The sequence below is a fragment of the Muntiacus reevesi genome, chromosome 1 (assembly GCF_963930625.1).
Source record: "Muntiacus reevesi chromosome 1, mMunRee1.1, whole genome shotgun sequence".
NCBI lineage: Eukaryota > Metazoa > Chordata > Mammalia > Artiodactyla > Cervidae > Muntiacus > Muntiacus reevesi.
This window is the reverse complement of record NC_089249.1, coordinates 71,446,869-71,472,689: the sequence shown is the minus strand read 5'-3', so window position 1 is coordinate 71,472,689 and position 25,821 is coordinate 71,446,869. Positions and strand designations below refer to the sequence as shown.

The 25,821-nt window shown below is 45.0% G+C and overlaps 2 protein-coding genes and 1 pseudogene across 10 annotated transcripts; 1 reads left to right on the top strand and 2 right to left on the bottom strand.

The window, feature by feature from the left end:
* Nucleotides 1-7,550: 7,550 nt before the first annotated feature.
* LOC136148081 (WW domain-binding protein 4 pseudogene) lies at nt 7,551-8,960 on the top strand (annotated as a pseudogene).
* A 9,165-nt stretch (nt 8,961-18,125) lies between these two features.
* Nucleotides 18,126-19,625, bottom strand: TSTD1 (thiosulfate sulfurtransferase like domain containing 1). Of its 2 annotated transcripts, XM_065947404.1 has the most exons (4): nt 19,468-19,625; nt 19,117-19,239; nt 18,426-18,585; nt 18,129-18,336 (listed from the first exon to the last, which is right to left on the bottom strand). In XM_065947404.1, the coding sequence occupies exons 1-4, from the start codon at nt 19,541-19,543 to the stop codon at nt 18,285-18,287; spliced, it is 411 nt and encodes a 136-aa protein (XP_065803476.1). In that variant the 5' UTR covers nt 19,544-19,625; the 3' UTR covers nt 18,129-18,284. The 2 variants fall into 2 exon arrangements, with proteins under 2 accessions (XP_065803483.1, XP_065803476.1); XM_065947411.1 differs by lacking the exon at nt 19,117-19,239 and having other exon boundaries at nt 18,126-18,336; nt 19,468-19,598.
* Nucleotides 19,626-19,797: 172 nt separating this feature from the next.
* USF1 (upstream transcription factor 1) lies at nt 19,798-25,597 on the bottom strand. Of its 8 annotated transcripts, XM_065947356.1 has the most exons (12): nt 25,428-25,539; nt 24,693-24,826; nt 23,538-23,630; nt 23,135-23,184; nt 22,857-22,972; nt 22,409-22,510; nt 21,975-22,170; nt 21,637-21,724; nt 21,441-21,499; nt 21,202-21,296; nt 20,821-20,949; nt 19,803-20,611 (listed from the first exon to the last, which is right to left on the bottom strand). In XM_065947356.1, exons 3-12 carry the CDS (start codon nt 23,543-23,545, stop codon nt 20,522-20,524), a joined length of 933 nt encoding a protein of 310 aa, XP_065803428.1. In that variant the 5' UTR covers nt 23,546-23,630; nt 24,693-24,826; nt 25,428-25,539; the 3' UTR covers nt 19,803-20,521. The 8 variants fall into 8 exon arrangements, with proteins under 8 accessions (XP_065803464.1, XP_065803454.1, XP_065803428.1 ...); XM_065947392.1 differs by lacking the exon at nt 24,693-24,826 and having other exon boundaries at nt 19,798-20,611; nt 22,158-22,170; nt 25,463-25,597; XM_065947382.1 differs by lacking the exon at nt 24,693-24,826 and having other exon boundaries at nt 19,800-20,611; nt 22,888-22,972; nt 23,523-23,630; nt 25,463-25,597.
* Between the last annotated feature and the right edge of the window lie 224 nt (nt 25,598-25,821).

Sequence of the window (25,821 nt, the reverse complement as noted above, 5' to 3'; positions counted from 1 at the left end):
AGGATCTCCTGGAGAAGAAAATGGCAACCCACTCCAGTACTCTTGCCTGGAAAATCCCATAGACAGAGGATCCTGGTAGGCTACAGTCCATGAGGTTGCAAAGAGTCAGACACGACTGAACGATATAACTTTTAAGCTAAAAGTACACATATATTCAGGAAGGGGCTTGAGGAGAGAACTTAGCATAGAATTGGGGCAAAGGTTGACAGAGTCCAAATTTTAGTTGATTGAAGTCAAAGTGGTCAGCATCAGCATTCCACCTCTGTGGAGGTTTTAGTTCCACACAGGACTTCTTATTATGTATATCCCTTGAGGAGGAACTAGGACTATGCTCTTTCATTGTACTATTGTTTGCCTTTCCTCTGTTAGTGCATTCCTTTGTTCCTCAAGATCATTAATTACTGAGACCTGTTCAAGGGTAAGCATAGCTCCAGGCTTAGGTCACAAAATGTCTTAGGCCAAAATGACTTCTCTTATAACAAGAAAGCCATTAATTGTTCTCTTTCTCCAGAGATTCCCCTAACTTATCTGCTTACAAAATGGCACACATTCACATGCCTCCCCCCCATTAATCTCACTCCTCTGGATAACCCCTTGTTTATGATTTTACCAAGAACTGAACTAGGCGCTGGAGAAACTCTCTCTAAGGGGTAGACAGATCTCAGTTAAAACCGATTTCCCCAATCTAACTATCTGTCCTTCGCCAGCTCACATTTCTCTGAAATTTTGTCCATTCAGAAGGTGGCAATATTGTCCTTTTTCTATTTTAACTACCTAACAACATGACTTACCTTAGGACAGGGAAGCCTGGCATGCTGCAGTCCATGGGGTCGCAAAGAATCAGACACAGCTAAGCAACTGAACAACAACAATGGCAAAATAAGAATTAAATAATATAATAGATATACTATGCTTACTTGGCACAGGGCCTGGTACATTTTAAGAACTGCACTGGTAGTTATTTTCATCACTCTTATTTTTACTCTAAGAATGCATTTGCAACCCCATACTCATGTCAGTTAATCTACAACAAAGGAGGCAAGAATAAATGATGAAGAAAAGACAATCTCTTCAATAAATGGTATAGAGAAAACTGGACAGCTACACATAAAAGAAAGAGATTAGAACATTTCCTCACACCATATTCAGAAATAAACTCAAAATGGATTAAAGACCTAAATATTAGACCTAGAAGAGAACATAGGCAGAACACTTTTAGATGTAAATGATAGCAATGTATTTTAGATCTGTCTCCTAAGGCAAGAGAAATAAAAACAAAAATAAACAAATGGGACCTAACTACACTTAAAAGCCTTTGCACAGCAAAGTAAAAGACAATCTACTGAATGAGAGAAAATACTTGTGGATGATATGATCAATAAGGGGTTAATATCCAAAATATATGAACGGCTCATATAACTTAATATCAATAGACAACCCAGTTTTATTTATTTTTTTGGCCGCTCTGGGTAGCATGAGGGCTTAGTTGCCCCCACACATTGGATCTTAGCTGCCCCACCAGGGACTGAACCCATGTCCCCTGCTTTGGAAGGCAGATTCTTAACCCCTGGACCACCAGGAAAGTCCCTATGTTTTAAATTTATTTTTAATTGGAGGATAGTTGCTTTAAAATGTTGTGTTGGTTTCTGCCCTACAACAATGTGAATCAGCCATGGGTATATACACATCACCTTCCCTCTTGAACCTCCCTCCCTAACCCACCATCCCACCCCTCTCGGTTGTCAGAGGGCACCAGGTTGAACTCCCTACAAAGGGGTTTTAAAACAGCCCAGATAGACAACCTTCCAAAGAAGACATACACATGGCTAGTAAGCACTTGAGAAGATGCTCAACATCACTAAGTATTAGAGAAATGCAAATCAAAATCACAATGAGATCACCTCACACCTGTCATAATGATTATTATCATAATGTCTATAAACAATAAATGTTGGCAAGGAAGTGCAGGGAAGGGAACCCTTGTATGTGGTTGGTGGTAATGTAAATTGGTGCAGCCAGTATGGAAGTTCCTCAAAAAACTAAAAGTAGAACTACCATATGATCCAACATTTCCACTCAGGAGTGTTTAGCCAAAAAAACAAAAAAACACTAATTTGAAAAGATAACATGCATCCCAATATTCACAGTAGCATTATTTACAACAGCCAACATATGAATGCAGTCTAAGCATCCATCAACAGGTGAGTGGATAAAGCAGATGTGACTGATACACACACACAGGAAAAATAACGAAATTAAATTAAACCATGAAAAAGAATGAAATTATGCCATTTGCAACATCTTGGTGGACACAGAGAGTATTAAGCTTAACGAAATAACTTAGACAGAAAGACAAATACTGTATGTTATCATTCTATTGTTGTTCAGTTGTTCAGTCGTGTCTGACTCTTTGCAACCCCAGGGACTGAAGCATAACAGGCTTCTCTGTCCTCCACTATCTACCGGAGTTTGCTCAAACTCATGTCCATTGAGTTGGTGATGCCATCCAACCATCTCATCCACTGTCATCCCCTTCTCCTGCCTTCAATCTTTCCCAGCATCAGGATCTTTTCCAATGAGTCAGCTCTTCACACCAGGTGGCCAAATTATTGGAGCTTCAGCGTCAGCATCAGTCCCTCCAATGAATATTCCGGATTGATTTCCTTTAGAGTTGACAGTTTGATCTCATTATATATGGAATCTGAAAAAACAAATGTATGTAACAAAACATAAGGGCTTCCCTGGTGACTCAGCTGATAAAGAATCCACCTGCAATGCAGGAGACCCCAGTTCAGTTCCTGGGTTGGGAAGATGCCCTGGAGAAGGGATGGGCTCCCACTCCAGGAGGGCTTGGCCCATTCTTGGGCTTCCTTGGTGGCTCAGGTGGTGAAGAATCTGCTTGCAATGTGCAAGACCTGGGTTTCTTCCCTGGGTTGGGAAGATCCTCTGGAAGGGGGCATGGCAACCCACTCCGGTACTCTTACCTAGAGAATCTCCATGGACAGAGGAGCCTGGCGGGCTGCAGTCCATGGGGTCACAAAGAGTTAGATACGACTGAGCGACTAAGCACATGTAACAAAACAGACTCACAGATATGGAAAACAAACTAGTAGATACTAGTGGGGAGAGGGGAGAAGGTCAAGATAAGGGGAATGGGATTAAGAGATGCAAATTATTATGTATAAAATAGATAAGCAATAAAGATATATTGTGTAGCACAGGTAAATTAGCCATTTTCTTATAATAACCTTAAACGGAATACAATCTATAAAAATATTCAATCACTATGCTGTACATCTAAAACTAATATAGTATTGTATATCAACTATACTTCAATTTTAAAATGCATTTGCAAGTATAATATTTATCAATATTATAGAATTATTAACAAGTAATATTAATGTTATTATAAATCAAAGTAATTTATAGTCAATTTACAGCAAACTAAAACCCACAAGCCTCTTATTTTTTATTAATATTTATTTTAATTTATTTATTTGACTGCACCAGGTCTTAGTTGCAGCATGTGGGATCGAGTTCTCTGACCAGGGATCAAACCCAGACCTCCTGCACTGGAAGCATGGAGTTTAGCCACTGGGCCACCAGGGAAGTCCCAGCCTTTTATTTTTGCTTGAACTACTATTAAACCAGATCTCTCACATACTATCTTTCTACAGTTGTGGGGTTTTGGCCACCCTGTGCAGCATGCATGGATCTTAGTTCCCCAACCAGGGATCAAACCTGTGGCCAGTGCATTGGGAGCTCAGAGTCCTGCCACTGGACCACCAGGGAAGCCCCTATAAAATTTCTTAAAAATAGGTAAATTTGTTTATTTGGTTACATCAGGTCCTACTTGCAGCATGTGGGATCTCGTTCCCTAACCAGGGATGAATCTAGTTCCCTGACCTGGGCCTCCTGCACTGGGAGCCCAGAGTCCTGCCACTGGACCACCAGGGAAGCCCCTATAAAATTTCTTAAAAATAGGTAAATTCGTTTATTTGGTTATATCAGGTCCTACTTGCAGCATGTGGGATCTCGTTCCCTAACCAGGGATGAATCTAGTTCCCTGACCTGGGCCTCCTGCGTTGGGAGCCCAGAGTCCTGCCACTGGACCACCAGGGAAGTCCCCCTGTGCAATTTTAACCACAGTACATTTGCATTTATTGCTACCCAATTTTATATTTTTTGTTTTGAAAATGAATTAATATACAGAAAAGTATACATGTAATAATGATCAAAGTAAATACAAATAATGTGCATTCCAGTTACTTCTATATAAAATATTTATGTATATATTTACAAAGCATAAAGGGGCTCTCCTGGTGGTTCAGTGGTAAAGAGTTCACCTGAAAGGCAGGAGACTGCCTGCAATGCAGGAGACGTGGGTTCTATCCCTGGGACACGAAGATCCCCTGGAGAAGAAAATGGCAACCCACTCCAGTATTTATGCTGAGGAAATCCCATGAACAGAGGAAGCCGGCAGGCTACAGTCCATGGGGTCGAAAGAGTTGGACACGACAGCAACTGCACCACCACAAAGCATACAAGTAAATTTGGAGTGTACAAATAATTGTTTTAATGATGTATTTAAATCGTTAAATGATTTAAATGGGGCATGGGGTACTCTCTAGTTTTCACGTGCAGCCTGCTCACTGCGGTGGGTTCCCTTGTGGTGGAGCTCAGGCTCTAGCAGTTGTGGCACACGGGCTCAGTAGTTATGTCTCTTGGGTTCTTCAGCTCGGGCTCAGTAGTAGTGCTGCATGGGCTTAAATTGCTCTGCAGCACATGGCATCCTCTCAGACCAGGGATCGAAACCATGTCCCCTGTATTGGCAGGCAAATTCTCATCCACTGTACCAGCAGTTCAGTTCAGTTCAGTCACTCAGTCGTGTCCGACTCTTTGCCACCCCGTGAACCGCAGCACGCTGGGCCTCCCTGTCCATCACCAACTCCCAGAGTTTACTCAAACTCATGTCCATCAAGGCGGTGATGCCATCCAACCATCTCACCCTCTGTCATCCCCTTCTCCTCCTGCCCCCAATCCCTCCCAGCATCAGGGTCTTTTCCAATGAGTCAACTCTTCGTATGAGGTGGCCAAAGTATTGGAGTTTCAGCTTCAGCATCAGTCCTTCCAATGAACACCCAGGACTGATCTCCTTCAGGATGGACTGGTTGGATCTCCTTGCAGCCCAAGGGACTCTCAAGAGTCTTCTCCAACACCACAGTTCAAAAGCATCAATTCTTCGGCGCTCAGCTTTCCTCACAGTCCAACTCTCACATCCATACATGACGAATGGAAAAACCATAGCCTTGACTAGACGGACCTTTGTTGGCAAAGTAATGTCTCTCCTTTTTAATATGCTGTCTAGGTTGGGCATAACTTTCCTTCCAAGGAGTAAGTGTCTTTTAATTTCATGGCTGCAATCACCATCTGCAGTGATTTTGGAGCCCAGAAAAATAAAGTCAGCCACTGTTTCCACTGTTTCCCCATCTATTTGCCATGAAGTGATGGGACCGGATACCATGATCTTAGTTTTCTGAATGTTAAGCTTTAAGCCAACTTTTTCACTCTCCTCTTTCACTTTCATCAAGAGGCTCTTTAGTTCTTCTTTACTTTCTGCCATAAGGGTGGTGTCATCTGCATATCTGAGGTTATTGATATTTCTCCCAGCAGTCTTGATTTCAGCTTGTGCTTCCTCCAGCCCAGTGTTTCTCATGATATACTCTGCATATAAGTTAAATAAGCAGGGTAATAATATACAGCCTTGATGTACTCCTTTCCTTATTTGGAACCAGTCGTTGTTCCATGTCCAGTTCTAACTATTGCTTCCTGACCTGCATACAGGTTTCTTAAGAAGCAGGTCAGGTGGTCTGGTATGCCCACCTCTTTCAGAATTTTCCACAGTTTATTGTGATCCACACAGTCAAAGGCTTTGGCATAGTCAATAAAGCAGAAATAGATGTTTTTCTGGAACTCTCTTGCTTTTTCCATGATCCAGAGGATGTTGGCAATTTGACCTCTGGTTCCTCTGCCTTTTCTAAAACCAGCTTGAACATCTGGAAGTTCACGGTTCACATATTGCTGAAGCCTGGCTTGGAGAATTTTGAGCATTACTTTACTAGCATGTGAGATGAGTGCAACTGTGCGGTAGTTTGAGCATTCTTTGGCATTGCCTTTTTTGGGGATTGGAATGAAAACTGACCTTTTCCAGTCCTGTGGCCACCGCTGAGTTTTCCAAATTTGCTGGCATATTGAGTGCAGCACTTTCACAGTATCATCTTTCAGGATTTGAAGTAGCTCAACTGGAATTCCATCACCTCCACTCGCTTTGTTCATAGTGATGCTTCCTAAGGCCCACTTGACTTCTCATTCTAGGATGTCTGGCTCTAGGTGAGTGTGAGTGATCACACCATCATGATTATCTGGGTTGTGAGGATCTTTTTTGTACACTTCTGTGTATTCTTGCCTCCTCTTCTTAATATCTTCTTCTGTTAAGTCCATACCATTTCTGTCCTTTATTGTGCCCATCTTTGCATGAAATGTTCCCTTGGTATCTCTAATTTTCTTGAAGAGATCTCTAGTCTTTCCCATTCTATTGTTTTCCTCTATTTCTTTGCACTGATCACTGAGGAAGGCTTTCTTATCTCTCCTTGCTATTCTTTGAACTCTGCATTCAAATGGGTATATCTTTCCTTTTCTCCTTTGCTTTTTGCTTCTCTTCTTTTCTCAGCTATCTGTAAGTCCTCTTCAGACAGCCATTTTGCTTTTTTGCATTTCTTTTTCTTGGGGATGGTCTTGATTCCTGTCTCCTGTACAATGTCACAAACTTCCATCCATAGTTCATCAGGCTCTCTGTCTATCAAATCTAGCCCCTTAAATCTATTTCTCACTTCCACTGTATAATGGATTTGATTTAGGTCATGAATGGTCCTAACCACTGAATGATCTAGTGGTTTTCCCCACTTTCTTCAGTTTAAGTCTGAATTTGGCAATAAGGAGTTCATGATCTGAGCCACAGTCAGCTCCCAACCTTGTTTTTGCTGACTGTATAGAGCTTCTCCATCTTTGGCTGCAAAGAATATAATCAGTCTGATTTCGGTGTTGACCATCTGGTGATGTCCATGTGTAGCGTCTTCTCTTGTGTTGTTGGAAGAGGGTGTTTGCTATGACAAGTGCATTCTCTTGGCAGAACTCTCTTAGCCTTTGCCCTGCTTCATTCTGTACTCCAAGGCCAAATTTGCCTGTTACTCGAGGTGTTTCTTGGCTTCCTACTTTTCCATTCCAGTCCCTTATAATGAAAAGGACATCTTTTTTGGGTGGTAGTTCTAGGTCTTGTAGATCTTCAGAGAACCATTTAACTTCAGCTTCTTCAGTGTTACCACCAGAGAAGTCCCAAATAATTTTATATTCACCAGGTTCTTTTTCCCATAAATTGATGAAATAAATAATAAATTTTAGGGAGCGGCGGAACACAGGCCCCGGGGCCGGTGGGAGGTGTCCGCGCGGAGGCTCTGGTGGGCCTCGTGGTGAGCTGGGGCCCAGTTCTCCCCATGCAGAGAACGCGAGCCTCGGTCGGGTATGGGGGCGGCCCTTGGAGCGCCTGGTCCAGTCATGGCAGACTACTGGAAGTCACAACCAAAGAAATTCTGTGATTACTGCAAGTGTTAGATCGCAGACAATAGGCCTTAAAACCAACTTTAGGAAACCAAGATATGAAAAATAGAGGATGAATATTTGCTTTACGAAGTCACACTTTAAAGAGGAATTCACAGCTGTACTTTAGAGTAACTCAGCAAGTGAATTAGAGCATTGAATTTCATGAAAGAGGAAAGAATCATAAAGAAAATGTGGCGAAGAGGATCAGTGAGATTAAACAGAAAAGCCTGGATAAGGCGAAGGAGGAAGAAAAGGCATCAAAGGAGTTTGCGGCAATGGAGGCAGCTGCTGAAAGCATACCAGGAGGATTTGAAGAGGCTCGGCCTAGAGTCAGAGATCTCAGAGCCAAGCGTGTCACCAGTAACCAGCACTGTCCCACCCACCTCTGCATCAAATCAGCAGAAAGAAAAGAAAAAGAAAAAAGACCCTTCAAAGGGCAGATGGGTAGAAGGCATAACCTCTGAGTGTCACCATTACTATTATGATCTTATCACAGGAGAATCCAGATGGGAAAAACCTGATGATTTCATTCCACACTCCTGTGATATGCCTTCTAGTAAAGTCAATGAAAAGTCACTTGGCACCCTAGAAGAGTCCAAATCATCAGATTCACACAGTGAGTCTGATGGCGAACAGGAAGCAGGAAAGGAGAAAAAAAAAAGAAGAGATCCCAACAGAAACACAAAAGCTAATAATAAAGTTTAAGGAAAAAAATAAAAATAGTAATAAAAGAACTGAACCAGAAACACAGAAAGAAAACAATACCCAAGGGAAGAATTCATCAGGTCCAAGTGAAGAAAAACCCAAAGAAAAAAATACCCAAGGGAAGAATTCATCAGGTCCAAGTGAAGAAAAACCCAAAGAAAAAAATACCCAAGGGAAGAATTCATCAGGTCCAAATGAAGAAAAACCCAAAGCTCATAAAAAACCAAACCCATATGGAGAATGGCAGGAAATTAAACCAGAAGTTGAGTCCCATGAGGAGGCAGATTTGTAACTTCCAAGCACTGAAAACGAACATGTATCAACTTCGGAGGCTGATGCTACTGGGGAACCCCAACTGGTTTTTAAAGAAAAAACAGTCACTTCTCTTGGAGCCGTGGCAGACGGAGTGGTCCCAGTCTTCAAAAAGAGAAGAATTGAAAATGGAAAGTCTAGAAATTTAAGGCAACGAGGTGATGATCAATAATTATAAGAAAGCTTTTAATGTGTGCTTTTTGGACATAATGGAGACTGTACATCTTTAAAAGCTCCTCTGTGTTTGTTTTATATTATTTAAGTGATAAAAATTTTCTTACTCTGAATGTATTTTATGTGAATTTAAAATAAAAAATAATAATAATAATAAATTTTAAAGTTTTGTAATCATTAACATTTGTTTTCTGTAGTCTTTTAAGAAAAAATAGATTTTATAAACTTCAGATTGGTGAGTTTGTTTGCAAAGTGGAAAATTCTGGAAGGAAATATTAAATATAAATCTTGATTCTGTCATCCAGTATATTAGCAGTTGAACCTGAATCTGTATTATATGCCAGTGTCATAAGCATGCTGTCTCTGACCCAGTTCAAAAAGTTTTTTAAAAAATATGGAACAAAGACAGAGCTGAAAACAGAATCCTTAAGTGACGTCTTTCCAAGCTGGCGGAGTACACTGACAGCACTCTAGCTATTGATATTTCCAGAGGTTCCTGTTGAAAACTGCTGTGCTTCTGTCACATATTGATTGTATAGATGCCTTACACTTTATAATTGATCTTGTTAGTCATTTTGCTTTGATCTCTAGGAAGGGCAAGCCCAAATTTGCAATCCAAATTCACATATTGACATGCATCCCTCATTTCTTCTGACTTTATCCTGACTTCATCTGACTATGTTACTCAATTTTCTCTTTGCCCTGAGATTTCCTTCCCCTTCTATCCTTTTCAGAATGTAGGGTTTTCTATACATACAAACATACTATAGTGATGCCACTGTGCTGTTCAGACTCCCCTTCAGAAATGAAGGATGATTTCCCCAGCTGTTGGCCTCTTTGGGAACTGCTTCCACCTGAGAGAATCACACAAAGGTGTGCCCCCTTCCCAGGGTGGCGGCGGCTTAGTCGTGTCCAACTCTTTCAGCCCCAGGGACTGTAGCCGGCCAGGCTCCTCTGTCCATGGGATTTCCCAGGCAAGAATACTGGAGTGGGTTGCCATTTCTTTTTCCAGGGCTTCTTTCCAACCCAGGGATGGAACCCAGGTCTCCTGCGTAGCAAGTGGATTCTTTACCAACTGAGCCACCAAGGAAGCTTCTTCCCATGGCAACCTATATCTACTCTAATTCCTGTACATCGTTCCTGGGTCACCTTGAAAGAAGTTTCAATAGAGTAGTGGAATAGGCAACAAAACCTGTATGGAGTAGGCTAAGGAGAGAATGTAAACTGAGAAAATATAGACTATGACCACAGACAGTTCAAGAGAGATTTTGCTGAGAAGGGCAGCGGAAAAAAGAAGCAGCAGCGGGAAGGGTCCTGGATGAAGGCAGAGTAGGCATTTTGTTTACATGGAAAGGATTGTTTGCTAACGGCAATGGTCCAGTAGAAAGAAATGCTGTGTGAAAGAGGGGGTAGTTGCAGTACTATGTTCTTGAGGAGAGAGGAGATGGAACCCAAAGCTGAGGCTCAAAAGAGAGCAAAGATAACCACTATGAGTAGCAGGAAGTGTGTGGTACCATTGGAACATTTGTGGTGGGAAGATGATAAAAATTCAGTCTAACTTTTGTTCTCTGCAGTATGAGGTAAAGTCATTAGCCAAAAGTACAGAGGAAAAAGGAAAGTTTAGGAGATTGAAGAGTGGGGAGAAGTACGTGCAGAAACTGTACTTGCTAGGGAAGTGTGTTAGGACTGGTGAGCAGGAACAAGTGCCTTCAAGACATTCTAGACATAAATTTGAAGAGAGACCAGTCAAGCTGGTGTGACTTTTACTCCAGCTCTTTGACTATAGGAAAACAGTAAGTGGTTAGTTGGATGTGACCATAGTTGGGATTTTCCTAAACAAATGGATGGAGAAAGCATCAAGGATGTTAGAGTGGTATTTAAGAGAGTGGCACTTAATTCTGTGTTTCCCAGAGTTTTTGGGGGTTTTGTTTGTTTTCGCTAATATAAGCAAATATCAACATATATGCATATTATTTTACTTTATTTAAATATTTTGCCTTTTTTCTTTTTTACACAAAAGATAGCATACATTTTTTTCACCTGAAAATATGTCTTGGAGAATGCACTTCTCAGATGAATTGTTTCCTCATTCTTTTTTACAGTTGCATAATATTCTATTTGTAAGCTTCCCTGGTGGCTCAGATGGTAAAGAATCTGCTGCAATGCGGGAGACCCGGCTTTGATCCCTGGGTTGGGCAGATTCCCTGGAGAAGGAAATAGCAACCCACTCCAGTATTCTTGCCTGGAGAATCCCATGGAAGGAGGAGTTTGGCGGGCTCCAGTCTATGGGGTGGGAAAGAATCGGATAGGACTGAGCGACTAACACTTTACACTTCTAAGGGCTCTTTATACAGTCCAGGAATTAGCCCTTTGTGTATGCTATGACTTGAATTTTCCCTTTACTTTCTCTTTTGAGTTGTGTGATGTTTGTTTGTTTGGGGGGCTTTTTTCCTTCCGTTTTGCATTTTGTTTTTCTTTTTCGGCCGTGACACACAGCATGCAGGATCTGTTACCAGACCAGGGATAGAAACTGCGCCCCCTGCAGTCGACGAATAGGGAAGTCCCTATTTGTTTTTGTCTTGACCACCCATAAGCTTGCTTGTTCTGTATTGTTTCTTATCAGTCTCTTCTTTCTTGGGCTCTAAATTTTGACTCAGAATGAGAGGTCTTCCTCACTTTTATTTGTTGCAACTTGTTTCCTTATAGTGCACCTTTGCTGTGTGTTCTCTCAGTAACTCTCACGTACCCAGTACAGTACTATTAACTGAGGGTCAGCATGCTGTACACGACATTCCCATCACTTTTTAAATTAACTTTGGAATAGAATTACTTTACCATGTCGCATTACTTTTGGCCGTGCAGCAGTGAGTCAGCTATCTATATGCCTATATCCTCTTTTTAGATTTCCTTCCCATTTAGGTCACCAGCGAGCACTGAATAGGGCTCCCTGTGCTACAAGGAGGTTCTCATTAGTTATCTGTTTTATACATAGTATTGTATACGTGTCAGTCCCAATCTTCCAGTTCATCCCACCTCCCTCTCGCCCTTTGGTATCCATACATTTGTTCTCTACACCTGTTTCTCTATTTTCTGCTTTGCAGATAAGGTCATCTGTACCATTTTTCTAGATTCCACATACAAGTGATATTCTATGATTTTTTTGTCTTTCTGCCTTACTTCACTCTGTATGACAGTCTCTAGGCCCATCCACATCTCCACAGATGGCACAATTTCATTCCTTTTTTTATTCCATTGTATATATGTGCCACATCTTTATCCACTCCTCTGATGATGGACATTAGGTTACTTCCACATCCTGACTATTGTAAAGTGCTGCAATGAACATTGAGGTTCCCCACTTTTAGATAATGAAATAATTCTTCTTGATAGTTTCCATTTTTACTTTAAATTTTTGATCAATTTGAAACTTATCTTGGTATAGATTGTGTGGTTTGGAACCCATCTATCTAATTGCAAACAACCACCTTATTATATATTGTAATAGCCAATAGAACTTGCTCCCACTCATGTTCTTTTTTCTTTTTTTCCTGGGAATTCTTAATTTCAACTAAACTGATACATTTATGGAATTGAGTCTTCCTACCCAAGAATCTTCTGCTTTTTCTTTCATACAGGTCTTCTTTTAAGGTTTTCATTTTCTTCAATATGTTTTGAATTTTCTTTGTACGTTTAGTCCCAATTATGCAGAATAATGATGATAATAATAAACACACATGGGGTCAACTGGATTAGGAGGAAAATAAGGGCATGAGGAAAATAACAGTGAAACTGAGGTAAGGTCAATTAATTGGAGGACTGGACAGGTTGAGGAATATGATTAGGACTGGAAAAACTAAGGGAATGAATGAGCTGGAAGGACTTCCCACTGGGAAATACTATCAAGTCTAGGTTCTTTGGACTCTCACCTTTCCTGACTCCTACTCTCCTTAGAGTCTTCAGCTATTTAATATCAGTCTTCAGCTGATATTTTCTTTTTTTTAATTTTTAAATTTTTTTTATTTATTTTTATTAGTTGGAGGCTAATTACTTATACTAATTACAATACTAATTGTATTGTAATTACAATAAAACACTAATTATAATATTGCAGTGGTTTTTGCCATACATTGACATGAATCAGCCATGGATTTACATGTGTTCCCCATCCTGATCCTCCCTCCCACCTCCCTATTTAACTGATATTTTCTTTTAACTTAAAAAATTTGCTTTCCTATAGTCCATTTCTTGTGTCTAGTTGTACTTAGTGTTTTCTTCTTTGGTTAATATTAATTCCAGGAGACATGGCCTAATATTACCATATAAACATTAACTGAAATGAAGCTGGTATAGTTGTAATAACAGCAGATAAAATATACTTTAAGGTAGAAAGCATCATCAAAGATAAAGAAGGATGTAATAAGAAAAGGATCCATTCCAGAGGAAGCATAGCAATTCTAAATCTGGAACATCTAATAACATCATCTCCAAATATATAAATAAAAATTTATATACAAATATATAAAGAAAAAAAGAGAAAAGACAAATCCAAATCACAATGAAAGATTTAAACACATCTCTGTAAGTAGCTAATAGAATAAGCAGGCAAAAAAAGAAAAATCAGCAGAGCTATAGATTTGAACAAAATAATTAATAAACTGGGACTGATATATTAATATATAGAACACTGCACCTCAAAACTGTAAAATATATCTTTTCAAGTGTTCATGGGACATATGCAAAAATCAACCATACACTTGGCTACAATCCAAGTTTCAACATGGTTTAAATGATTCAAATCTCAGTATATGTTTTCTGAGCAGAAGCAGTGGTTATTTGAGTATGTAAAAAATCATCAAGCTGCACATTTATGTTATCTGACTCTTGCATTAAATATATTAAAAAAAAAAAAACACTTTTCCACTGCCAGTCATAAATTCCCTTTCATCAAGTTTCACTTATATCTATGCTATTTTGTTTACCTTGTTGTGTTTACTCCTACATACACCTCTAAATCTACACATTTTGAATGGCAGGCACTTTTCATGCTTACACATGTTATTCCAGTAAACTTTCAGAGCCATCCAAACAGATAAGTCTTTTAACCCCCATTTTATAGACAAGGAAAGTGAGAATTGGAAAGTAACTTGCAGTGACCACTAAGGAGTGCTGAGTCAGAACTGGAACTCAGAACTCTGATTCACAGCCTTGATTCTTTACAAAACATGCTGTAATACCACTCTTGAGTATTACTCCCAATTTTCTGCCCTTGCATTTCCCTCCCTAGATTATTAAACACCTCAGTAAAAATTCAGCATCTATTGAGTACCTCCTTTATGCAGTTCTGGTTTCATTCTTGGCCATACAGAAATGAAATAAACAGTCCCTCCCCTTAAAAAGCTCAGCCCAGGACTTCCCTGGTGGTCCAGTGGTTAGAAGTCCACCTGTCAAAGCAAGGGACACAGTTTCCATCTCTGGTCCAGGAAGATTCCACATGCCTCAGGGCAACTAAGTCTGTGCACCATGACTACTGAACTTGTGAGCCCTGGAGACCGTGTTCTGCAGCAAGAGAAGCCACCGCAATGAGAGGCCCATGAACCACAACAAGAAAGTAGCCTCTGCTCACCCCAATTAGAAATAGCCTGCACGCAGCAACAAAGACCCAGCACAGCCAAAAATAAATCAATTTTAAAAAAAGAGCTAGGTCCAAGGGGAAGAACCACATAAATTACAATACAGTGTGATAAGTGCTATATAGAAGTGTGTACCTACTCCACCATTCTTCCATTCCCTCTGACCTTCATGAATCAGTTACATAATTTTATCGGGTTATTTTTCTTCCTTTTCCTTCAGTTTTTTAAAAGTCCTCTGGATGAAGATAGCAAGCATCCTGCCAAATACATTCTTCTAATTTTTGTGAAATTCAGAGTGGCACAGAAGAGGCTGGAAGCTTCCCAAACAGGGTAAATGGTGAGTAAAGGCCAGGGTCAGAGGGAGGAGGATCTACTCAGGCCACTAAAGAAATTAGCCTGATGGGAGCTGGCACTGAAAGATGTGTTTGAAAAGTCAGGGTGATGCCAGATCCAGACTAAAGACTTTTTGGAATGCCAGGTCAAGACACATGCTTGTGCCACCAGGCAACATGGACCTATTGTAAATGATCAACTCTGACTGATAAGATTAAAATGTTATTTTAAGGTTGCTCAGACAGCAACACTTCAGAGTGACTGAAATTAGGAGATTCTGAGAGTTGGGAGGCTAGTAAAGCTCAACAAACACCTACTGAGAACTTGAGTCCCACGCAGTGGAGATAGGGAAACGAAAGCCAGTTCCTACCTTTGAGGAATTCATAATCAATTGAGAAACAACCAAAATGTAATGCAATAGATACGATGACACTCAACACAAACCTCGGGTAGATAAAGTATGATGAGAGAGGGGAGTCTGATGTAGCAAGGCAAGGCAAAGACAGAGAGCTGGCACACTCCAGCTCTTTTTTTTTTTTTTTTTAAGCTGCACTGCACGTGGGATCTTAGTTCCCAGACCAGGGCTCAAACCCTCACTCTCTGAAGTCGAAGTGCAGAGTCTTAACCACTGGACCACCAGGGAAATCCCCACACTCCAGATCTTCAGCCTCACCTGCTGACATAGTTAGCTATGAGGAAAGGGAAAGAGAACCTTAAAGGGCAAGGTAATAAGCTGGCCCAGCCCAACAAGATTATGACCCACACAGTTAATGATGGGGAAAGAGGAATGTTCTCTTAACAATGATCAAGCCAGAGGGCATGGTCAGTGAGTAGGTCAGCTCAGTTTACTTCCAGGATTCTCTCTAACCCTCATCAGCTGAACTGAAGAAAGCAAGTATTGTAGGTTGGCAGACCAGGAAGGAAGCTAGAAAACTAGTTTAGGTGACAGAAGATAGAAAATGGTTGTCTAAAAAAAGATAAAGGATAGAATTGACTGGTCCCAGAGAAATTTTGGAGATTTCAGTGTTCCATATCTTGGTTAGGAGGCTTGTTTCAAGTAAGTGTACAACTGTCAAAACTCAATGAAGTGAACACTTAAGAACACTGCATTTTAGGGAACCCTGGGGCAATCCAGTGGTTGAGACTCCATGCTTTCACTGAGAGAGCACAGTTTGGATCCCTAGTTGGGAAGCTAAAATCCCACATGCCATGCAAAAAAAAAAAAAGAAGAAGAAAAAAGGCATTTTATTGTAGGTAAATTATGCTTCACTAAAAAAGAAATGCTATAATCAAATTATAAAATTTGAGGAGAGATAAAAGAAGACTAGAACAGCTGAGACTCAACAAGGGAAATTTGGGACTTCCCTGGTAGTCTAGTGGTTGAGAGTCTGCCTGCCAATGCAGGGGACATGGGTTTGACCCCTGGCCCGGGAAGATCCCAGGCTTCCCAGGTGACACCAGTGGTAAAGAACCCACCTGCCAATGCAGGAGATATAAGAGACGCAGGGTCTATCCCTGGGTTGGGAAGATCCCCTTAAAGAGGGCATAGCAACCCATTCCAGTGTTCTTGCCTGGAGAATCCCCATGGACAGAAGAGCCTGGTGGGCTACAGTCCATGGGGCCGCAAAGAGTAGGACATGACTGAAGCAACTTAGTACACACGCATGCTGGGAAAATCCCACATGCCAAAGGGCACCTGAGCCCACATGATGCAGCTACCGAAACTCGAGCACGCTAGAGCTCTGCAACAAGAGAAGCCACCAGCAAGAAAAGCCCAAACACCACAAAAAAGAGTAGCCCCTGCTCACCGCAACTAAAGAAAGCCCCTGGAAAGCAATGAAGACCCAGCACAGGCAAAAATAAATAAATTTTTTTTTTAAGAGGGAAATTAAAGCCCAGGAAAAATTTCCCAACCAGTCTGAGAACCAAAGGAATTTTGGTATTTGAGGAAAGAGTAACTGACATCTATTATTTGTCAGACCCTAGACTAGACTCTTTCACATATTTCAAGTTTATCTCCAAACCCAACAATGTCCAGCTAAACTCAGTATTGTGATTAGTCCAGGGAGAGAATGAAATGGGTTTGTGAAAGGAGGTGGAGAGCTCAGATGAATGGAAGATTTTATGCAGTGTGCAGTGTACACTGTGAAGTAAAAGATGTATAAGGGCTGGGTACAGTCCCAAAGGCAGAAGGGGGAGAGGAAAAGGTGAGAGAAAGGCAAGGAATATAGAAAATGCCTCCAAGGAATCTCTTCAGAAACTTGAAAAATCAGAAAACTGGGTCCATCTTTGACTCAACCTTCTCTTTCACAAATTAAGGAGTGAAATTTTTTATAATCAGATTTAACAAGTCAGAACTCAGGGACTTCCCTGGTGATTCAGTAGCTAAGACCCCTGGCTCCCAATGCAGGGAGTCTGAGTTTGATCCTTGGTTAGGGAACTAGATCCCACATGTACCAATTAAGAGTTTGCATGCTTCAACTAAAGATCCTGCATGCCTCAATGAAGATTCAGTACAGCCAATAAATTAATTTTAAAAAACCCCAAAACTCTGACATTGAAATATTTAATAGGTCTGGAAGGATATGCATTAGGAAATTACATACCTACTGTATAGTGTTGCATTTTGCCTCCGTGAGTATGTGCTGTTTCTTTCTGTTTTTCTTTTAAACCAATTAAATTCTGTTAAATCTACTGTGGGATCAAGGAACTGTGCTGGTAAAAACTCAGACCTCTTTCTGGTGGCACAGGAGCTCCTCATACCTGTGATCTATGCTTGGGACTAGGGGTGGCATCCACTCCTTCACCCAACTGCCTGGGAGAACCATTTCATTTCCTTAACCCAGTGACAAAGTCTGAGGGAAATGAGGTTGGGGCTGGGTACCTGAAGACCTAGAGCAATGGTACACACACTTTCTATAAAGGACTAGATACTTCAAAGAACATATAGTTTCTGTTGCAACTATTCTCCCATTTTGGCACAGTAGTAGTCATGGACAATGTGTAAACAAATGGTCATGGTAGTAAGACCAAGTGGGCCATAGTTTACTGACCTCTGGTCTAGTTCTGGCTCCTTACTGCATATCAGAATTACTTGAGGGCCTTGTGAAACCAGCTCCCACCAAATCTGAGATGAGGCCCAAGTTTTGTTTTGTTTTTTAAGCTATCAGGTGATTCTGGATTATAGTCTTTCAGCAAACTTCTGGGTGTTTTGGTTTTGGTTTTGGTTGGGGAGCAGATGAATGCTGGAAGAAGGACCTAGGGCTGAATTGAAGTCTAGCTTATGATTAGAACTGTTTTCAGTCCACCTGACAAATTAAGTGCTTCCAATACTTTGATTAAATGCTCTTTATTTGCTGCTTTTCATGCACAGCACTGTAAGAAGTTGCTCAACCCAACAAGAGCTCCTTCATCACTCTTAGTTAAGGCGGCCACTGGCAGCGGGGAGGGAGCATTCAGTAAGCCACATTCTACCTAGCCTTCTTTCTGGAGCCATTCTCTATAGGCCCCTTCATAGTTCCGAGCCCTGTGAAAAAAAATAGGGGTGAGGGAAGGACAGAGTCCAGGAGGCAGTCCCCAGGCACCACCGCCCCGGCCCTCTTATCAAGCCCATACCCTTTGTATCCAAGGCTCTGGGCCAACTGCGTGGCCTGCAAGCCCCGCTTGCCCATCTGACAGAAGAAAATGAGATTGTCTTCCAGCTTTGGCTTCTCGGCGGAGTACAAACCCTTGAAAGCAGCTGGCTCCATCTGCAGGGCGCTTTCCAACTCTGAAACTGGGAGGAGGAGGCAAGAGGATGCAATGGAAAGCCGGCAGTCGGGCAATCTCAGGTTCAGTGGTTGGGTCTGGAAGAACCGGTCCTGTGGTCGAACACATCTCCAAGGGGCCCCAAAACAACACATGGTGACAACTCCTCCCCCCTCCACCCCCACCCACTTCAAGGACAGGATACGTCCTACCTGCCCAGGAGGTCAGCCAAACCACCTCTAAATGGAAGCCACTTCCCTAGTTTGTGAGGAGGCGCGGGCAAACTCAGGCATCCAGCTTTGGGGAGGTCAAGCGTGTGAATCTGGCCTGCCCCTTCCTCATTGCCAGTTACCCCCTCAAACTGGAAGGGCCAGTTCCGCTGCCAGGATCCGCCTCCCAACAGCCCTCCTTAAGCGAAGTTTGGTGGCCGGGAGCCACAGGAATACCGGACCCCTGTAACCTGTGCCTTCCCACATCATCCTAAATGAGGTCCTATTGGCTAAGACCCTCCTAAACTGTCTCCGATCCACCACCAGGGCTTCCCCCCTCAATCCCGTACCCGGGATGTTGAGAGCCCCAGGGATGGTTCCAGCCGCCGCCTCCTCCCGGGATCTCACGTCAAAGAGCCGAGCCCGGCCCGAGGCCAGGAGCGAACGGAGTTCAGGGAGCGAGACCGTAGGCTCTGAGGAGAGGGGCACGCGAGCCTTGAGGGAAGCAGGACTGCCGCCCGCTCGCCTGCCGCGGGGCCCCCCTCACCTGGCCGCGCCCCAACCTGGCGGGGGATGCGTGAGGACCCCTCCGCCACTCCCCTTCGCGCCTCCCTCCGCGTGCACCTCCACCGGGGGCGTTCCGAGAGCGCCTAAGGCCACAAGTTGGTCTAGACCGGATCCCTGGTCTCCCCTGCAGGTACCTCCAGCCATGGTGCGCACCACAAATGTGAGTTTCAGGAACCTGGCCCCGGCCCGCCCCCTGGGAGCGGGCAGCATCTCCCCCGCCCTCCTGAAGCTGCAGCTGAGCTGAGACCCACCGGAACCGGAAGCAAAGGCACCGCCTCCCGCACAGCCCCCGCCGCACCTGTTCCCGGTGCTCCTAACACTCGCCAGAGAAATCCTCGCGATTGCAGGCGTGGACGGCCAACGACACATTGGCCCGGCCCAAGTAGTAGGACTCATTGTCGTATGTATATCATAGGAGCTCCGATACTTCACCCAACCCTGACCCAACCCTTACTGGTCAAAGCAGTGTGTTCCCTCCCTCCCAGCCTGGAGCCCACAAAGGGAGGAAGACCCAGAGACAGTTATGGCTCTGAACATTTTATCTTTAAAAAAAAAAAAAGGAAAAAAAAAAACCGTCCCCACAATGGGGTAAGGCCCCCAGTGGGCCCTGCCTCTTGTTCTCCGTGGTGCCAGAGACCTGCATAGGCCTCAGCTGCAGCTGCTTGCTGGCCAATCTCCTCTTCCTGGGGCAGCAGCCACTGCTAAGCCTTCGATCCCCACTTCCTGCTAAAGCCTGTTCCCCAGAGTCCTGAGGAGCACATCTGAGCTCCAAGGAAAGGAAGAACCAGTGGAAGCGCCAGTCCTGGGGCAAGCCAGGACACTGCTTGTCAGTAGACCCTCTGCTGGCACCTTAAGCAAGCAGGGGGCAAGCCCCCCAGTTTAGTGTCCAGCGTCCAGCATGGAGACAGCACATGCATTGTGCAGGAGGAGCACAGGGGCCCGGGGGCTGCGTGGGAGGGTTGGTTGGGCGAGACTGTCGGTGCACACCCACGGTGTGTGTTTCACACCACTGCAGGCTGCTAGATCACAGGGCCTTAATTCAAACAGACGCCTTCTGAACTCCCCCCAGTCCCATGCCAAATGTGGGCAGTGAAGGAAAGGGGCGTGGGGTGATTAGCCTGTGGCTCCCGGGCTATCTGAAGTTCTCGGAAAGGGGCTGTAGAGCTTGGAGCCCCTGCGCCCCCAGAGTTAGTTGCTGTCACTCTTGATGACAACCTCCACTCCGTGGTGCCGCAGCTGAGCTCGAAGCAGCAGATTCTTGTTCTTAAGCTCTTCTACCTGGACATGGGAAAGAGCAGTAAGGGAAACAGGTAGAAAAGTTAGCACACCCAAGTCTCTGAACTTATTCAGACGCCCACCAGTGATGAGGTATAGATAAAGCTCCCTCTATGGAAGACAAAATAGGGAGTCCCAAGCTGGGTTGGTGGCTAGGGAGGGAGGTCGAGGACAGCTGTACTGAGCAGGGGGGTGGTGGTGGGGGGTCTGACCTGCTGTCGAAGCACATCATTGTCCAGCTGTAGTTGGTCAAGCCCCTGCAGTTCTTCAGACAACCGGTGGTTACTCTGCCGAAGTTCCTGGATATAATCACAGGCTTTGGATAGAATTCCACCTTTACTCTGTTAAGAAAAAGCCAACAAAATAAGGACTAGGATATAAAAATACCTGGCTTGCTTTCCAAAAGCATGTTCACACTCTGGACCTTGTTTTCCCTTAAAGGATGGTGGAATAACATCTCCCAGGGATTCAGGAACCTCAGAGACAGATAGGAAAAAACTACTGCCATGTGTGCCCACTCTCTACCATTTCTGGAAGCAATGCCAGGAGACAGAATTCAGGCATCCTGGCCACTACCAGGGTCTTTCCATGACCTGGCCAGACTTGGTGCTCTCCATGGAGCAGTCTGGGATGATCTTGGACAGCTGTACAATCCAGTTGTTAATCTTGTCGCGGCGGCGGCGCTCCACTGTGGGGCAAGCAGAGGACACGGTGACTCGGGGAGAACTCACCAAAGGCCCCAGGGTAAAATTACCTAACCTCTCCCTTTAACATCATAGAGGTCCCCAATTCCACCAGACAGCTCCAAGCTTCACATGCAGATCATGCCTACCTTCATTATGCTGAGCCCTGCGTTTCTCATCCCGAGTTGTCCGGGGAGCTTCTGACTTCCTGACAATAGAGCCCAGGGGGCCAGAGTGAGGCAAGGTCAAAAACTGAGATTGGAGTTTGGGGTGAGGAAACACACCAAATCTTTGGAAAGAATCAAGACTATTCTTGGTAACTGAGAAGGAACAAGGGTTACTCACGGGGAATAAGGGTGGGTCCTGGGGGCAATAGAGCGCTGGCTTCCTCCTTGCAGCACTTCTTGTGGTGACATCATCACAAAGAACTGACCTGTGAGAATGCAGGGGAGGTTCTGTCAGTACATAGAACTGGGACCTTCACCAAACTCTAAGGCCAAGGCCCTGGGATCCTCCTCTAAAAAAAGACATACTGCCTCCTGCTGGAAGGGCAGCCCCAGACTCACTGCCTGCCCAGGAATTAGTGATCATCAAGGGATCATGAGTAAAGGCCCACTGCCCACCAGCCACGTCCCGCAGCCTATCCTAGCCCCTCCAGCCAGCATCCTCACATAATATCTCACCAGTGCCAGGAGGGGTCGCCTGCCCCAGTAGTGCCTCTGAGCCCTGGGTAGTAACAACAGCTGCTGTACTCCCCGATGTGGTACCCCCTGCCCCATCTCCCACTGCAGTGCTGGGGAAGTAAGTATAGTGCGTCTCAGCAGCTGTCCCCTCTGTGTCAACTGCATCATCACTCGTGAACGCACCCTGGATCACGGCCTGGCAAGGGGAGCAAGAGAACAGAGACAAGTGACAGTCAGATACTTCCCATGAACTACTCTGCAGCTCTATCTCTTGTGAGGAGACAGGGAGAAACATCCAGAGAAGAAGAGTCTAGTGCTTTGGGTCAGGGCAGCCCCAGATGTCTCACTATCCCTAGCCATGCCCATCCTACTAGTTCCCTTCTTCATCTTACTATTCAGAGCTCAAGTCCCCTCTGCAGCCCATCCCCGTGTACCTGGGTCATGGATTGAGTGGCAGGGTAGCCACTGATGGCACCAGTCCCCTCAGTCTGGCCATCCAGCTGCCCTTCAGACACCTGGATCACCCTGTACATCACCTAGATTCAGGAAAGGGAGGAAGGGAAGAGAAAACAAGAGAGTAAGTGCTAGGGACTCCAGAGCTCCTCATAAAGCTTCTCTTGGATAGGGCCCCCCCAAAAGAATCCTTCAGAGATGTGTATTTAACCATTTCCCCTCCTTTTCCCATATAGTGGTTTCGGCATAGCCCCCACCCCATACCAATCTCTACTGTAAACCTCATATTCCAACCCCCCAACTCCCACCCTCCAATTAGTCCACATCTTCACCTCATCCTCCAAACCAGGTCTCCCCATGACAGGTTCAATCACCTCCCTCAATGCCAACCCCAGGTAACACCTGCAGCCACCTGGTCCCCTCCCTTACCTGGCCCCCATTTTCAGTTCGGAAGACGTACTTGACGTTGGGGTCAGGGAAAGTGGCTGCTGACTGGATGCTAGCTATAGCCACGCTGGTGGGGTCCTCCCCAGTTGCCACTGCGCCTGAATTAAAAGGAAAAAGTCTGTGAGTTCCGGCTTTTCTCCCTCTGTTGCACTTGCGTGTCATTTAAAAAGAGAAGGGTACACAGGTGATAGGCCCATGGGGTGTGGGGTGAGACCACAATGGGCTGCCGTTCTCAGCTCAGTTCTGTTTCTCCCACTCACCTTCCTGAATCTGCACTGTCCCCTCTTCAGTTTCTGCTGTTTTCTGCTGCCTGTTTGTGAAGGGACAAGAGGAAGAATAAGGGGAAAGTCACTGGCCCAGTAACATATGGCTCCCAAACTCATTGGCATTCCCAACAGATGCTAGGGGAGTTTAGAATAACCAGAGCTGGTATATATCTAGCACTGAGTCAAGCATTTAACAGGCAATATCTTATTTAGTACTAAGAACAGCAATTATGAGTAGGTAGAACTACTTGCATTTTATAAACAGATTACATAGCTAGGTGATATAGCTGGGACCTAAATTGAGGTCTGCCTGACTCCAGAGCCAGTGCTCCTAGCCATTTTGCATTCTCCCAGGGCTCCCATCTCCCATTCCAGGCCCTACCTCTTCTTCACTCACCCCTTCATCTCTCTGTGAGGGGGCACATCCGAGGAACCGGTCCTTCTTCGGAAATCTTCGTATCTCCTGCCTCACAGGCCTGAGTGCTAAGTCCTGGTAGAAATCAGGGAGTCTAGTGAGTCTAGGAAACTGAAAGCTCTCCTATTTCTAAAACCTAGGCTCCATGAAGACACATCCAGGAATATAACCAATCTTCTGCAAGGGACAACCAACTTTCTCCATTCTAACGCTGAAGGCTGCCTACAGTTACTGAAAAAGCAATTCTACAAATAATGTTCCTCACCTCTCCAATTCTCACTCCATCTCCTGATGGAGAGGGGATAATTATACTGAAAGACTGAAACATATTTCTGGATGGATGATTATTAAAGCTATTATGATCTGCCATGATATCGGGATAAGGAGGGGCCATGTTTAGACCACAGCTATCAAAAAATACAGGACCATAGACCCTGATGCTTATTCCAGTTCCTCAGGCACACATACTGAACACCAACAAATACCTGTCCTCAGATCTAGGAAAAGAAAACCTCCAGAACCATAAAGGCCAGACTTGGCCCTTGGGCCCCATTCTACTGATCCGGCTGTTGTTTGGGGAAGTCCGGATATATGTCATTCATTAAAAAGACCTTCAAGCCCCTACTATTTTATTCACCAAGCCTTCCTGTAGAACAACACAGTTGCTAAAATGTTGCCATGACAACTCCAAATCAACTGAACCCAGCGAGAAGGGAGAAAACTCCAGGGTTCGGAAAGAGGAGACAATGGGGGAGAAATCCATCCACAAGGTGCCTGCCTTAAGACCCTTACCGGGGCGGGGCAGGGCGGGGTAGACGGGCATGGGGTGGGGGGAGACGGCTGGACTGCGGCGGGAGGTGGGCAGGAAAAACAAAGGAAGGCGCCTCCAGAAGGAAACAGCTATACAGTGCAAAGCAATAAAATAATCTCGACAGGAAAGGGGTGAGGTTTTTGTAAATTCTCTACCCATAAGGTCCCCAAACCTTTATCTTCAGCGGATGAGTCATGGAAAGCTTGTATCCAAAGTGTTAACCCCCAAAAAAGGAACTGAAAGTGAAACCGTCCAGAGGAAGTAGCGCTGCAAGAAGATCCCAGTCCCTAAGGGGGAAGTAGGACTGGTGTTTCAAGACCACCTACCGTTCTATCCTCAAACCTGCGGAGGAAATGCCCCTCTGAAGCTTGCAGCACTGACAGCAAAAGGAAGCAATCAAACCGAGGGCAGGGTACAGGAGGCGTCTCTAAGGCCCACAGCTGTCACACAGGAGCAGCCTCTGAGGACAATCGGCAACGGGGTCAGGCTACATATTCAAATCTTAGTTGGACATCCGGAAGCATTTCCTGAGCTTTAGGGGTATGCGACACGGAAAGTGGGCTAGGATGTTGTGGCGTGCACGGTCCGGGAAGGAGGGCCCTGCAAGAGCTTAGCTAAGTCTGGACACAAAGGGAAAAATCAAGTCCGCAAAGAAGTCAGGCACCTAGACCTCGCCTGAGAATGCGGCGTCTCCCTGCGGGCCCACCAACCAGCAGGCGCACAGCAGCTGAGCTACGGCCAGGCGCGAGCCCAGGGGCCCGCGCGGTGACCCGGCTAGCCCGGCCGGGCTCACCCCCAGCCCGCGCTGCTCCTCGGAGGTAGGGAAGGACGCCGGGGGCTCAGCTAGCCCTGCGATCTCCAGCCCAGCGGCCCGCGGCTGGCAGCGCAGGAGGGCGGGGACGTGCGCGCCCGGGGGCGGGGAGTGAGTTCGGCCCACAAAGGGGGTAGGAGATAAAGAGCCAGGCACTGCCCCCTCCCTCAAAACAAAGACTTCCGCCCCAGGAGTTCCTGAACCTAGAAAACGGGGAGAAAATCAACGCTGCTGTGCTTCGCCGGCTCACCCAGTCTGCAGACTCCCGCTGTGTCCTGCACTCACCGGCCAACGCCGCCGCAGCCGCCGATCTCCCCCGACCGTGTTCTCCCCTCCGGACTCGGGTATCTCCAGGGACAGCTGATCATGCGCACTCCCGGCCCGCCGCCATGTTGGTGAGGGGCGGAAGTGTCTCTCGACCCACCCAGCCTTCTCTGCCTCCGAGCCGCCCGACTTCCGTTCCCTCCATGTTGCTGAGGGTGTGGATGCGGGCTTGCGTGGGGTGGTGCTGGTGCTGGGACGAAACAACCTTTTGGGGTCTTGGGAGAAGGACATTGAAGTCCAAGTGGCTTTAGGCAAGAACGGAAGAAGGACGATTAACTTGGTGCTATCATTTTTCTGCCGGCCAGGGCCTTTTAAGTTCC